Consider the following 16,178-nt stretch of genomic DNA (forward strand, 5'->3'; position numbering starts at 1 on the left):
GAACTATGACAATCTCTAAAAGAGCTGTGATTAGTATCCATAGATTTTCTTACTAAAATGAGAAATCATATTAGAAAAAAAATTCTTGAGGAGTTGTTTTGTTCTCGAGACCTTCAGACAGCTCAGATCTTGCTAGAGAAAAATGCTAAAAAAGAACTGCTATCACTTTTTACTAGCTCATTTCATGGACACCAAAAGCCCAGTTTTTGATTTGCACATCAATTCAGTTATTTATTCCATGTTCTCTTTTGATTATCCTATGAATCAGTATCCTATAACCCGGCCTCTTAATTTTAAGAGACAGCAAGCACATTTAGTTACAGAGACAAAATTTGGAGCTATGAAGAAAGGATGGACCATCTAGTGATTGCCATATGCAGGGATCCATCCCATAATCAGCTTCCAAATGCTGACACCATTGCATACACTAGCAAGATTTTGCTGAAAGGACCCAGATATAGCTCTCTTTTGTGAGACTATGCCGGGGCCTAGCAAACACAGAAGTGGATGATCACAGTCAGCTATTGGATGGGTCACACGGCCCCCAATGGAGGAGCTAGAGAAATTACCCAAGGAGCTAAAGGGAACTGCAACCCTATAGGTGGAACAACAATATGAACTAACCAGTATCCCGGAGCTCTTGTCTTTAGCTGCATATGTATCAAAAGATGGCCTAGTCGGCCATCACTGCAAAGAGAGGCCCATTGGACTTGCAAACTTTATATGCCCCAGTACAGGGGAACGGCAGGGCCAAAAAGGGGGAGTGGGTGGGTAGGGGATTGGGGGCGTGGGTATGGGGGACCTTTGGGATAGCATTGAAAATGTAAACGAGGAAAATACCTAATAAAAAATATTTAACATTGCCCAAGAATTCAGAGATCTGTCTGCATTTGTAAACTTAGCTAGGTGGGTGGGACCTTGTCCTGGGATTACCATTCTGACCACACATATACCTAAATTAGCTCTGTCCCAAACTGACCTTAGACTCAGGGATCTGCCTGCATTTATATCTTTCTGACAAATTGGCTCATAATGAAGCTGCCCCTATGCCTTTAGATTTGTTGTATAAATATAGCCTGCTCAGTCTATATAATGTTAAACATATGTATGTTTTCAATACTGACCATTTGGTCTTAGGTAATGTGTGTTCTTTCCTGGAGAAGGCTACTTCTTCCTTGCCCATTAACTTGCTTGGTACAGACTTGAAGAAGAAATAACGACAGTTAAGAATATACAAACTGCAATTCTACCATTTAGCAGCAAAGTCATTGAATAAGACTAAGAAGTGAACTCCCGCATAGCAGAGGCAAAAGTTGCGGACATTTCCTCAGTAGAAGTGGACCCACTGTAGAATTACTAATATGCATGATTTTATGACATAGGAAATCCACATGCTAGGGCCAAATTAGAATTATTCCAAAGACCATTTAAATGAGACTGAAGAGGAGACCAGTGATGTTCAGAAGTATTACATTCCAAGGGAGTTTTACAAACACAAGAGAACAGTAAATGCTGTTGCACTGAGAACATGCTTTTTAATATGGTGAATTTGATTTTCACCGGAATAGAAATGCTTGCACCTGAATGCCCCTCTCAATATTCTCCTGTGTCATGGATGCTATTGACATATATTTGGAAAACTGATCTACATGATGTGATATATGAATTTGTTTAACTAAGAATGTAGTAGATAAGACAAAAATTGAAACCACACCTATTAAGTTTGTGATCCCCAATATCAAAGCTGCAAATATTGATTGTGAGTATGGTTACTGTGACCTCAAATTGCTTTGTACAGACTGGAAGAATAAACAAAACCCTCCTCAATATTTCTCAAGAAATATTTTCTTTAGATCTCTTGAGAGCCTATGGGAAGCCTCTTTAAACAAACAAATCTGGCTGACAGGGCAATATCCCCCTGAGAAAATGTGGTTGCATCATGAGTGTGATCCAGTCTACAATAGATCAGGCTGTCTCTTTAGATGTTGCAAGAGGAATGGGTTTCTTTTGGTTAGCCAACTGCTGAGGATCGAGTACTTCTAGGACCTCCTTTGCTCCATCTGGATGTTCAGGAATGGTACACCAACCACAGTAGGATCTGAGTGACAAGTTTCACAGAATGAGGTCATAGACTTTAAAAGAAGGAGACCTCCTGGAACTAGTTGTGGAACTCTTGGCCAGAAAAAAATTATTGAGCAGTAGTTCTCTTGGCAACTTATCTTTTTTATCTTTACTATTCTTTTTCCTAAACATGAGATGTTCTTGATAGCCTAGGCTAAGATCTTAAGTTAGAATAATGGGTGAGAAACTATCCCTTGAGATGGAGTTATAAACCATGACCTTATCTCTGAGAAAACCATGTTATAAATCATCTTGTATAATGTATTGATAAATAAAAACTTTCCCAACAACAATAAAGTTTTATATGGTTGTATGTGGGGCATTGGAAGTAGGCTTCAGTATATTGTTTAAGAACGCCTTAAATAGAAAGAATTAAAACAGTTTAAATTTATGTTTTGAAGATTTATAGAAAATTAGGAACTAGATGTTAAACAGTAACTGATCATAAAATTTCATTAAGTTGTTGTTGGAAATTTGTCTAGTCATAGATGATTTATGTATCTTACTGTGTTAAATGATTATAATAATATCCATTCTATCTGGCTGTTTCATTGAATTTATATTTTTTAAAGTTGAAATACTTAGATGATTTTGTATTTTACTGTATCAAATGATTATTTTAATACCTGTTCTATTTGACTGTTTCACTGAGCACAGGTTTTTAGGGTTGTAATATCCGTTTCTTTATACATAAAAACCTTTATTTAACAGCTATAAAACATACTCAGATTCAAATTGTATCTGTGTTTGTTTCTATATGTAATCACCATATGCTTACCCACCTAGCCTTGAGAACCCACATCCCAGAGACCCCCTATAACCTACTGGGGTCATCCATGGCACAGGAATCTCTACCTTCCTCATTTTGATGAGTGTTTGTTGCTTTTTTTGATTGTGGAGTAGTCACTACAGGGTGGAGAGAGGGGGAAATGCTCACATTAAGCCTGTGACACATTGATTGACAGCACTATTGGTGGTGGGTTGTTAACGGCCTAGAAAAGACAGAGTCATGTTAAGGAAATCTTGGTCAAGGAAGGAATCCTTTAAGTTGGAAGTCACCTGTATCTTATTTTAAAAATCAGATGGAAAAGTTGTAAATTATTTATTTCATCTGCTTTATATAGCTGATACCATGATAATTATGTATCTGGAATTGGTAATAACAACTTATTGGTGGAAAAGAAATTGACTTACATTATTAGCATTATTTTATCAATCTAGGATCAAACAGTGGTTATTAACATAAGCAGATTGACCTATGGGAGGTAGAACCAATATGATTCTTTGAAGCTTAAAAGAATTTTAAAACAACTTGAAATTAATTTAAACAATTCTGGACTTAAAAACATAAGCATTATTTAGGTATTTTTGTTATGAGAAGGGAATAAGCATTTTAGTAAAAAAAAAATAGCAAAAGAAGCATTACATTTTTAGGTTTTGGATGAGCTGTCTTGTTCCAAGCTATTAGCACCAGTATTCCATCCTTGCTGCCATCATCTGTATATGACCTAGAGGAGGAAGAAAGGCTCTTCCACCATGGCCAGCTGCCCCCTCCAGGTTCATGCATGTAGGTGACTGGCAGATTTCATTTCCATGCATATGTGTCCCCTTGGCTGAGTTTTATGACAACCTGGCAGGTGACAGTAGGAGAGATGATGATACCCTCTGAAACCCCTAGACAAAAAAATGGAAGAGAAAAGGCAGACTAGACTCTCTGTGGAGCCTTAGGTCTGTCTCTATCTTTGGTGTGGCTTAATGAGCATAAGCATACCCTGGTGTTTTTGCCCAGACCTCTCTGAGGATCAAAGCCAATCTTTAGCAGGACAGGATCTGAAGAAGTTAGCAGAAATGCACAGGTTGGACTGAGCAAATCTCTTCCCCATGGTATGAAGGGTATGGAAGGTAGCACATAAACCTGGAAGACTTCTTTATTTATCTGTTCCTCACAATGCAAAAAGGCTATGCTTTGAGCAACACTGGGGGCATGTACCACACCATAAAGTGTGGAAAGAGATGTAGTGGGCCAATTTGCAGGACATTCTTTGCCAACTATTTAAGAGACATCTGTTCAGGTACCCTAAAGGTCTTTGATAATTTGTTTTTATCTCTTTTATTTATTTTTATCTCATTAAAAAGGCTTTATTTTCTTCTTTATTTCTCCCACCTAAAACATTAGATTGCTTGAACCAAAGCTTTCCTCTCCTTTCCTCTGACTTTGTATTGGCTGATCCCTAACACATAATGGCAACACTATTTGAGCAACCTCTGTCCTACATGAATCTCTACTGTTTTGCAGGCAGCTGCAACAAGATTTCTATTTCTACTGTGTAGTCAGACCCAATACCCTCTAGAATTACATGCATCCCTTTTATAGCTTCTGCCTAATATTAGCAGAACTATGCTCATGAACAACAAACAATAATCTCTTGTGGGCACGGTGGGGGGTCAGAATTTAATATTACTAAGCTGCAAGAATCACTTAAGATATACCAAACTCATAATATGCAAAGGCTGAACATTTATTTTGCAGATATTACCAGCATGCTGGAATACTCCATATAAATGTGCAGGCTTGCAGGCCCCCTTTTATGCACATGTTGGGGAATTTCAGGGGGAGTGGTAGACCTTTACATTGAATTGATCAGTTGACTTGTAGTACTCTGACGAGGCTTAGCTTACCAGGACCCGCTGAGTGAACAGACATGTAGCCCGGAATGTATGCAAAAAGCAAGAGAAATGTATTGTTCAAATGCGTTGGGGTCATTTTACACCTGACGGAGAAGTGGTGACCCCGCACAGCTTATCTGATGAGCTTCTATACAGTTTTCAGAGCAACAGCCACTAGGCACAATATGATTGACAGAACAGTGTGACTTTTAAAACTGATTGGTCTTTAGGGAATGAGGTGGCAAGGACTTCCCTTGTCTGTAAGTGGCCAATGGTTGGTCTATCCTTTGGAATGTGTCTACATGCTCTGGGCCTCCCCCACCTGCAAGTGGCTGATGGTTGGTTGCCCCCTCCCCTTATGGTCTGAGGGATATTAATTAGCCTTTCCCTTCCAGAGGGTTAATCTTCCAGGAGGAGTGATCTGTTGAAATTTTCCAAAGTTCCTGAGCTAACTCTTCAGGCTCCCTCTCTAGGGGTAGAAGTAAATCTAAGATTGGTGAGTTTAGAGGATATAGGCAACAGAAAGTTGGATACAGAAACTAAGAGAAGCTTAAGCCTGATAATTCAATTATTATCAAACTAACAAAAACTTAGGCCTAGTACTATAAGCTGTCAATTTTCAGTTTGTCATTGATTCAGGTTGGCTCAGTCCTCTCATTTCCCCCTCGAGTAATGGCTCATCTTAAACTCTTTGAGATGTTTCCATAGACTGGTTTGTTGTTTCAGAATCATCAGTTGGCCAGTGGAAATTCACTCCTTAGTAAACGTGCATTAATTACATAGGGTCCACAAATGAGTTCAGTTAGCAGGAGCAAGACTGGTCCTTTCTATGATGATATTTAGCATAGTTATCCAGGGGGACCAGGAAAAGAATGATTCCTAGCAGTTTTGATTTTGTTGTCTAAGTTTACCTCTTTTCTCTAGTCTCTGCTGTACCATGGCCAGGCTATTTCTGATAATGCCTGAGATGATTGTGCAGAAACAACGTTGTTCTCCAAAGGCTAGGCAGAGCCCTCTGTGTTCCAAGAACATTCCTAACCACTTTCTGTTTTGTAGTACTACTTCAGCAAATGAGTCTGACTGTTCTAGGTAATAAATACACTTTTCTTTTTTTTTTTTTTTTGGGTGCAGCGAACTTTATTGATGGTATTCAATAGAGTAGGGAGGGCTCCCTAGGCCCCTCCTGTTATTATGGGGGTCTGGGATGGAAATTGTGAGGGAGATGCTCAGTGTTGGGGGCCGAGTTGGGATAGGGCCTCTCTCTTGCTCAGTGTCCTTGCTGGGGTGGGTGGTCCAGGGTTTCTTACTCCTTGGAGGCCATGTGGGCCATGAGGTCCACCACCCTGTTGCTGTAGCCATATTCAATGTCATACCAGGAAATGAACTTGACAAAGTTGTCATTGAGAGCAATGCCAGTCCCGGCATCGAAGGTGGAAGAGTGGGAGTTGCTGTTGAAGTCGCAGGAGACAACCTGGTCCTCAGTGTAGCCCAAGATGCCCTTCAGTGGGCCCTCAGATGCCTGCTTCACCACCTTCTTGATGTCATCATACTTGGCAGGTTTCTCCAGGTGGCATGTCAGATCCACTACGGACACATTGGGGGTAGGAACACGGAAGGCATACCAGTGAGCTTCCCGTTCAGCTCTGGGATGACCTTGCCCACAGCCTTGGTAGCACCAGTGGATGCAGGGATGATGATGATGCAGGCTCTCTGCTCCTCCCTGTTCCAGAGACAGCCGCATCTTCTTGTGCAGTGCCAGCCTCAACCCGTAGACAAAATGGTGAAGGTCGGTGTGAACAGATTTGGCCGTATTGGGCGCCTGGTCACCAGGGCTGCCATCTGCAGTGGCAAAGTGGAGATTGTTGCCATCAACGACCCCTTCATTGACCTCAACTACATGGTCTACATGTTCCAGTATGACTCCACCCACGGCAAATTCAACTGCACAGTCAAGGCCGAGAATGGGAAGCTCGTCATCAACGGGAAGCCCATCACAATCTTCCAGGACCGAGACCCCACTAACATCAAATGGGGTGAGGCCAGTGCTGAGTATGTCGTGGAGTCTACTGGTGTCTTCACCACCATGGAGAAGGCCGGGGCCCACTTGAAGGGTGGAGCCAAAAGGGTCATCATCTCCGCCCCTTCTGCCGATGCCCCCATGTTTGTGATGGGTGTGAACCACGAGAAATATGACAACTCACTCAAGATTGTCAGCAATGCATCCTGCACAACCAAATATACTTTTCTAACTGGGCTATATGTGAGTCCATGGGATTGTATAAAACATGAAGAATCTTATCCACTTTGATTAGCACCAGTACCAATTCCTGAAGCTACATCTGGCCCAATTGGCATTGTAAGCAAGATTGCTAAGACCCCAGCATCTCATTTTTGCCTTTGCTGACTCAGAGCCATTTCCACATAGGCATTGAAAGGAAGGTAATAAACTTGAGGGAAGAGAATAACCAACACATACAAGCTGGAATTTTTGAGTACCTGTGGATAAACATGAGGAGTTAGTTAATGCAAACCAAGTTCCATTGTACAAGGTAGGAGTTGTTGTCACCTATCATAAGGGTATGGTTGCAAAAATATTTAAGGTGAGTGAAGCTATGTAGTTTTCCCCTTCTTCCTATTACACATAATCCCTTTCCATTCACTATTTGAATGTTGAGGACAGGGGAACTTCCCCAGGAACATCTCAGTGGGCTATTTAGGGGTGTTGACAAATTTCCTGTGGTAGCCTAGCCAGTATAGTGTAGGGGCCTGAGGTCCAGGTAAACCTGACAATCTTCTCTCATGTTAGTGGTGAAATTAATAAACCTAAAGGTAAAATTTAGCTGCCTATACAGGACAGACATGTCAAATACCCTAGAGAGGGGTGTGATGGTTGAGAGCAAAACTGGATTTGTAGGGGAGGATGGATCTAAAATTGAGAATGATATTGAAGTTTTTAGGGCAGTTATTGGCATTGACAGGGCCACTGGTTCCATAGCTGTAAGGGGTAGATTCAGGTGAGACCAAGTATTTTTGTATCTATAAGAGGAATCCCTTATGGTTTCCTCCTCTGTGTTGACCCTATCAATTCCCTCAGCACTGGAGTAGTTAGTTGTTCTGCCTATCTCGATGAGGTCCCCAACTATTATGTATCCATGGGGCATTCATCTCACAGCTGCAACTTTTGCAAAAGAAGCTTTCTGTACTATCACAAGTCACATAGTCATTTGTCGCTGGACATGCATAGAGTCTGATAGTTCCAAGTTTTCAGTCTTTCCAGTCCTCTTCACAAGTTGCCTTAGCAGCTTGCAGTTCCTTATATGACAAACAAGATGTACATGTTGAACCCAGATTTTTACACATATATCTGGCCAGAACATAAAGGTCTATGTCAAAAATGGAAATGGTAATACTCACCAGTACAGTCAATGTCAAGGTTGGTACCTCTCTCCCCAAGTCTATAAGAGTTCTTCTCTCAGAGCCTTGGAGTATCTGTTTGATGGTGACACCCTGATGGGAGTTATCAACAGCAGTTGTTACAAGATGCAAGATCAGGATCAATGAAGCCAGGATGAGCAGAATCAGGATCAATGAAGCCAGGGTATGATTAGCTCTTCATTGCTCTTAAGTAAGTCATGTGGAAGTTGTTCTTGGTGGGGCCTCAGTTGTTGGGTTGTTTCTTTTCCAGCCGGTGTCCACATCTGAATTCTACCCACCTTCACAGCTATTGGCATGGTCAGGATCACAGTGTGAGATCCTTTCCAGTGAGGTTCCAGAGTTTTCTGGTTATGTCTCTTAATCTAGACCTCATCACCTAGTTCAAACCAATGATGATTAGGGGGAGGAACATACTCATAGACCTGACAAATTTGGGACAAGGGTTGCTTCTAGACCCTGTGGACAGCTTCCAAGGTTTTCAGGAATTTGTCTTGGTCAAATTTAGCTAGAATGTCAACTGGAGGTTAGGTAACATGGAAGAAGGACTCCCACATATTATTTCAAAGGGGATGAACCCTAACATATAAGTGGTATTCCTAGCCTTAAATAAGGCATGAGATAAGAGATACCCCATCGCTGCCAGTTTCAAGGGTTAATTTTGTTAAAGCGTCCTTCAGATTCTGATTCATCCTCTGTCCTGAACCTTGGGGTCTGTAAGCACAGTGTAACCTCTAATTAGTTCCCAAGATTTTTAATAAAGATTGAGTTACCTACCTGAGAGAGGAATGCTAGTCTTATGTCAGACCCCAGAAAGGGGGGTAGACCATACCTGAGTATGATGTCTTCTAGAATCTTCTTTTCCACTGCATTAGAAGTTTCTTTCTTCATAGTGAATGCTTCTAGATATTCTGAAAGGGTATCTATAAAAACTAACAAATATTTATATCCATATATTCCTGGTTTCATCTCAGTTTAATCTGTTTCCTATTTGACCTAAGGCTGCTGGGCTCTAATTCTAGTTCCTAGAGTTTCTTGGCTGGGGCTGGAGGAGTTCACAGCCTGGCAAGTGGGGCAATTTGAGATTACCTGATCAACCAAGTATTAAATATTTTCTATTTTGCTCCTTGTAACAACTCTTTCAGTTTCTGGTAGCCTAAATGTGAGGCTTGATGAATTTGATGCATAAATTGTTTAGCAAATTCCTTGGACAGGATGGTACAGGCTTCATTAGTATGGAACCCTTTGTGTCTTCTTTAAATTCCTTTATATTTGATCTGATCTTATGTATTTTTCAGTGGAGTTTTCAGGGGCCATGGTGAGTGCAATAGATGGCAGAACGATCAGAATATGTTCATTGGAAAACATGGCAATTTTCTGTGTAGCTTTGTCAGTCAACCTATATCCCTACACTGATTGTGAAGTCCCTATTTTGATATCTGGGAAAATATATTATGGTTACCTTGAGAATGAGCCATAATGCTTCCAATAAAGCAAGTAGCTCTTCTTTATTTTAAGGTGTTTTGGATTTTTTGTTTTATATTTTTTGTTTTTGTTTTTCTGAGTTTAGTTTTGTTTTTTTTTTTTCTTCAGAATTCAGCAACACCCTCTCTTAGAGTATCAATCCATACACATGAGCTATGACAAAAGCATATCTGCTGTAAGAATAGATATTGACTATTGCCTCTTTTGCCACTTTTAAAGGCTGAGTGAGAGATGTTAGTTCAGATTTCTGGGTTGATGCTCCTCATGGCAAGGCAGTTGCCCAAACACCAAGGTCGAAATACACCACTGCTACCAGTGGTTCTGTTCTGGGTGAAATTCCTCCTGTCCATGAAGTAGATGCTCAGCATCTGGACATGGTATGACAATCATGCATGGCCTAAGATTCTGTTGTCCCCACACTAAGGAGCATTTATAGTATATGCCTAAAGAGAAGCCAGGCAGTAAGAAAATGAGGTTCAGGGATCATAACGGGTTATAAATTATATGAGGGGGATTTAGGAGCAGGACTTAAAAAAGCAGATGAGAGAGAAAGGGAGAGAAAGACAAAGACAGACAGACAGAGACAGAGGATAGGAGTAGAAGCTAGCTATGAACATGTGGAGAGGGGGAGGAGAATGGAGAGAAAAAGGAAAGAGAGCAAGAGAAGAGTGAGGAAGAGTCAAACAGCCCCTTTTATACTGACTCAGGCATGCTGGTTCTTGGCAGGTAACTGTGGGGTAGATCCTAGAAAGGAATGCTAGCATTTCCTCCACTTTGGCATAATTAAAGAAATAAGTTGGAAAGAAGTGATGGTGAAGCATGAATATGGTCATAGTGATCTTTAGCTACTTTCTACTGAGTTTGTGGCCACATATCTCTGGGAAACCTGAGAAAATGGGTACCTGGATGTTGGTTCAGTCTTAGGAATGTTGGCTGTTTCCTTGCTGTACAGAGTCTGTGCAACCATTTGTGGGTAGATAGGAAGGCACAGGTACAGGAAAAGCATCTGTTAGAGAAAATTAGAGCATCTATGAGTTGCTTCTCTGAAGTTATCCTAGATGTAGTTAACACCTAGACTTGACAAGATGACAAAATGCACACACACACACACACACATGTATACACAAATGCATGCACACACACACACACATATATACACACACATATACATATACACATACACATACACATACACGTACACGTACACGTACACATACACACATACATACATACATACATACATACATACATACATGCATACATATTACAAGTAGAGAATAAGGTTTAGTACATTTGGGAGAAAACCGTTTTTTCTTAGGTGTACATTTGTAACCCCTAGGTTTTGATGTTTGGGGGTGAAGAGAGGCCACAGAAAAGAAATCCCACTCTCTAGAATTGGTAAAAAGTGGGAACTTAGGCTTTTGATTAACAGGTGTGTTTATCTGGATTGAATCTATTTGTTCTAAGAGAGGTAGATCTGAGTGGGTTTTCTGTAGCTTATAACTTTACAAAAGAGGTAAATATGTTAACAACTAATGTTTTTTTAACATGAATGTAGGGAAGACAAAAAAATTTTTTTTTGCAGCAAGAAGGGTTTTTTCCTTTGTCTAGGATACCGATTATACATCAATTTAGTATAACAAGAAACAATTTTAAGTTTACATTTGAAAAAAAAGGAAACTCAAAACCCTGACCTTGTGAATATGATATATGATCATATAGTTTTGATAAGAAATACCTTTTTCTATAGTTAAAAGGGAACCTAAGGAAACTTTTATATTTTGTTATGATAGCTGATAGTATAGATTCAACATTAGGAACTCTTTAAGCTTATCTGAAAAGGCAATTAAAGGAAACTTAAAATTGGAACTTGTGATTAACCAGTTGGATGATATAGTAGAATACTTTATTTGAGCTAGGCTAATTTATAAGAACTATATCAATTAATGTTAGGGCAGTGTCTTAGCAAGAAGGGAAATGTGAAGTATTAGTTACTGGAAACTGAGTTTAGATAAGGAAGTAACAGGAATTTACATCTATGAAAGCTTATATATGAACTTGTGTATCCTTTATTGTGAAGCCTGTGAGCAACGCAAACCTATCTATCTTTGATAAGAAATCTGGTAGTCTTAACTAGTTAACAAATTGGCTAATGAGCAAATAAGTTGCATTACCTTAGTGTAAGCAGCTAGGTCTGTTTTCTAGCTGTCAAGCTATAGTTACGTTATCTTCCAATATAATCAGAAATCTCAGAAAAATAAATTATAATCTAGGAGTTGTATGTAAGTGCAAATGACAGAGGTTCGTCTATAGCCCACTACCTAAATTGTTCCCAGGTCCCTATGGTCTCTGTTGCAACTTGGACAGAGTTAGTCTGGCTGTGAAGCCCAGAAGATGAAAAGCTTTTCCCTGTGGAGTAGGTACTTGCAAAAGAAATGACCAACCTTGACCTAGCCAGTATGATACATTTAACTCTCTAGGTACCCTCTGTTTGTCCACAGTGTAGGCCAAGCCCTGGCAGCATACAAAGCAATGAAGCAGTGTTTCTCAGTGATTATTATACCATAATCCAGGTAACTTGGGAGTGGGGGCTAATTGTCAAGCTTTGAGGGTCTCTGTCATAAGCTCAAATATTTAACAGATTTCTGACAAGACTGAGAATAATTTGTTAAGCATAATATGAGTTAGACAATCTGTGTTTCTTTAATTACTTGTTCTAGATGTATCTAGCAAATAAAGAGAGCACATTTTAAATTAATTGCAGTAGCAAAACATAAGGATAAACATAGATAGACAGACAGATAGATAGATAGATAGATAGATGATAGATAGATAGATAGATAGATAGATAGATAGATAGATAGACAGATAGACAGATAGATATGAAAGTGATATTTAACCTTTTACTGTTTAGAAATCATTATCTGCCAAGACAGGGTAGAATGAAAACTTTTTCTTAATTAACAGGCTGAATTCCTACAGGCAACAAATTAGAATCTGTCTGTAACAATGATAATGATAGTAGATGGTCCTAGGACTGCCCTCAATAAAGATGGGCGAATGGGACCAGGAACAGAGAGCAAGAGAGTTGTTTTTTAAAATGCCAGTTAAATGGCCATGTAAAGATATTGTTTGCTGTGTAGCTGAATACTATGAATTAGTCCTAGAGATGTCCTACTAAGTAGGGATACAAAGGTGATGACCTTCCCTTTGAGTGAGGGCCATTATTAAAATGTTTCTACTTGTGCCCCAAGAACAAAATAATAATGATAATGAGCACCCAAGCCTAGACTTACCAGGTCATATGTGGAAGCTGGTGGTTGAGAGGATCCCGAGCCTATGGGTGAACAGTTTACCTAAGTTTAAGATTTTTCTAAAGCATCAGAAAAAACCACTTGGGAGAGGGACGGGGAAGTGTTCGAGGTCCTAGAACAAGGATCAAGGAAAAGACCAGTCATAATGGCTGAATGTCTCCATCCTCGGGGAGAGCACAGGAGGTGGCTGGGAGCTCAACAACCCTCCCTTGGGACCAGAGGATATTTATGGTGACCAGTGGAAGATTTTACTAGTTCTCCTCCAAGTTCAGGTAGATAAGTCTGTTGATCTGGTGGCTGCCCAGGTGGCAGGGAGAGATATAAACCTACAACTATCTAAATCTAGAGTCTTGGCACCAATCTTATCTTATATCTTATAAAAAAGAGAAAGATGCCAGAGATATGTTTGGTGAAGACACAGTATGGTGTGGGGGACTGGGTTGCCTCTGTGGCCCATGCTGAGTCATTTTTTTCCCATGAGAAACGGCAATGAGACAGTATAGTGTAGAATAGGGTTTATTCGGAACATGGGGAGGGGAGTTGAGGAAGTAGTACAGATGGAGAAAGAGTCAGAGAGACAGAGACAGAGACAGAGTGACAAATAAAGTAGCTACAGATAAAGTAGAGGCCAGCCATAAACATGTGGAGAGTGAGGGGGGAGGGGAATGGGGAGAGAAGGGACAGACAGGTGGGGGAAGGGTAAGAGAGCAAGAGAAGAGAATGAGGAGGAGGCAAGCAGCCCCTTTTATAATGAGTTAGGCACACCTAGTGTGGGGCAGAACCTAGAGGGAATGCTTAAACCAGGGCTTAATATTTGCAGGTTTAGAGTTGCTATGGAACAATAGAGACTGAAATGTCAGGAAAGCATGAGTGCAAAATGCCTAACTCAATACACTGTGCAATGCACTGTTTGACTAATCTGGAATCTTTAGAGGAAGAAAATGTTCTACCTAAATGAATTTTCCAGATAACTGTCACTTACCCCTTTAATCACCAAATGCATTCCAAAGAAAATTTAACTATTTGAAATGTAAATCTTTCTCTAATGGATTGCATGCCTCCTTGCCTTCTTAAACACATAATTCAGGACAGAAAATAGAACCTTTATTTCATAATTCAGGATCATCACTGTGAAATCAATTCTAGACCTCTGTTGGATTTAGTCAGGCTTGGCAGACTGATTGCTCCTTCTCCGTGTTCTTTCCCTTGTATCTCATTTCCCACAATCGGTCCTATAAGGTTCAATATCAGTGGTTTCTTGTATATTTCTCTGCCCCCTGATAACTAAGCTGAAAACACTTGCTACCCTACACCCTTCTGAGGATATCTTACTCTAGAAACTGCTCTCCTATTTTGCAATGCCTTGTCGTGCTCCACTGTTTGAGTTCCTAGAAAAAAAATAGAAATGTGACTATTCCAACTGGGACTTTCCTAAAGGACTTAAACTGTCATGTCACTTGGGTTATGGAATTTTTATAAATATTTTTGTGTACATATGTGTATCCATGCAAACACACAAACATACAATATGTTCACACACACACACACACACACACACACACACACACACACACACACACACACACAATCATAATGCCCATAGAGGTAAGATGTATTGGACAAACCCAATACTTAAATCATATTCTGTTTTAAGATATGCTACTTAGGTACTAAGAACAACAGCACAATCTGGCAGAGTGGCATTTTTAGACGCTGAGCCATTTATTTCTCTAGTTCCTGCTAATCCTTTGTGTGCATTCATTGTTTTCCTAACTCAATTGTATTATATATTCTCTTAGTTTAGGCTTGCATAGATTTTGTGGTGTTCATACTGGGAATGTGCTATCAATCTAGTCCTACTATCATCTTGGTTTGTGCCAGTTTCTTTAGTTTTACAGTTCAATTTCACCACTTCTTAAATTTACACAAAGATCTAAAATTCACAATGCTAAGAAGAAAAGAGAAAGACAAACACTGTCTGCAATCCTTGGACTGTACCAGTCATCCAGTAATGAATGTCTTTGCGCAAAGCATCCAGCTCAGTAGACAAGAACCAAAGTTAATGCTCTCAAAAGAAATGAAGAAAAAAAGAATTTTCATTTTATTAGTTCTTTGAGAAATTCAAATGTTTCCAATGCCTAATCCCTTTCCCCCAATTCTTCCCATATTCTCACCCCAGTACCCATTCAACTTCATCTTCTTTTTAGTATTCATCAAGTCCAATTTGTGCTACCCATATACTCATTGAGGTGTGGCCTTCCACTAGAACATGGACAACAATCAGGGGCTACACCCTTTAAGAAAACAGATGCTCTTTCTCTAATAGCTATCAGTGGACAACATCTCCTTAGGTAGGAGTGGAACATCATGTCTACCTGTCTTAACTATGTTGATATATTTGGATGGATAGAGCTTTAACAGATCTTGTGCTGTTAGAACCTAGTGGGGAAACCCCCACCCAATTCCGGATTCAGCATGCACCCAAAAAATCATGAAGGACCATCTTGATTTAAATACATGAGGATGTTTAATTTCGGAGCTCCGGACCTACATGTATCTCACACAGGAGATAACAGATGTCGGCCATGAGGCTCGAAAGCTAGGGGTTTTTATGGGGTAAGGGGCTTAGGGGTGTGGAATTCAGCATAGTGACACACTATTGTCTTATTTAAACATTAACAGAAAGATTACATGTCAGCAAAAGGGCATCAGGATTTTGTTCCTGGGAGCTGGGGGCTTATCTTTGTTCACATAGCAACCAGTTGATATATGACTTTGATGTGTGACCGGTGTCAAGGGGCAGTAGACAGAGGGGAGGTTCCGGCCTGGTGGTGTTGACCCAGACAAGATAGCCTTGCCTGCGTCCTTGCATTTTTTCATTTTTACAGTCAAGCTGTTCTTAGGAATGTCTTAACAACAGCCCTGTCTGTTCTGCTTTGTTCTCTGCCCCAGGCAGTGTCTAGGCTCACAAACAACCAGCAATTTTTGAGTACTTTACATGACTTACAGGTCTTGAAATTTCATGTGTTTAGCTGTCCTGTTATGTGCAGAGGACACGCTTTCCATATATTCATTCACTGTCTTTAACTCTTACAAACCCTAGACCTCCTCTTCAGGCCCTTATTCTATGAACCTTAGCCAGCTATGTGTCTTAATCAT

General features: G+C 40.1%; 2 protein-coding genes across 4 annotated transcripts in view; both read left to right on the forward strand.

Annotated features, from left to right (window-relative positions):
* Cntnap5b (contactin associated protein-like 5B) overlaps positions 1-16,178 on the forward strand; it is a 718,354-nt gene that overhangs the window by 503,992 nt on the left and 198,184 nt on the right. The gene's annotated exons all lie outside the window — the stretch shown is intronic.
* Positions 838-10,868, forward strand: Gm29667 (predicted gene 29667). The gene has a single exon (XM_030244453.1). It carries the CDS (start codon positions 5,993-5,995, stop codon positions 7,094-7,096), a length of 1,104 nt encoding a protein of 367 aa, XP_030100313.1. The 5' UTR covers positions 838-5,992; the 3' UTR covers positions 7,097-10,868.

The sequence above is a fragment of the Mus musculus genome, chromosome 1 (assembly GCF_000001635.26).
Source record: "Mus musculus strain C57BL/6J chromosome 1, GRCm38.p6 C57BL/6J".
NCBI lineage: Eukaryota > Metazoa > Chordata > Mammalia > Rodentia > Muridae > Mus > Mus musculus.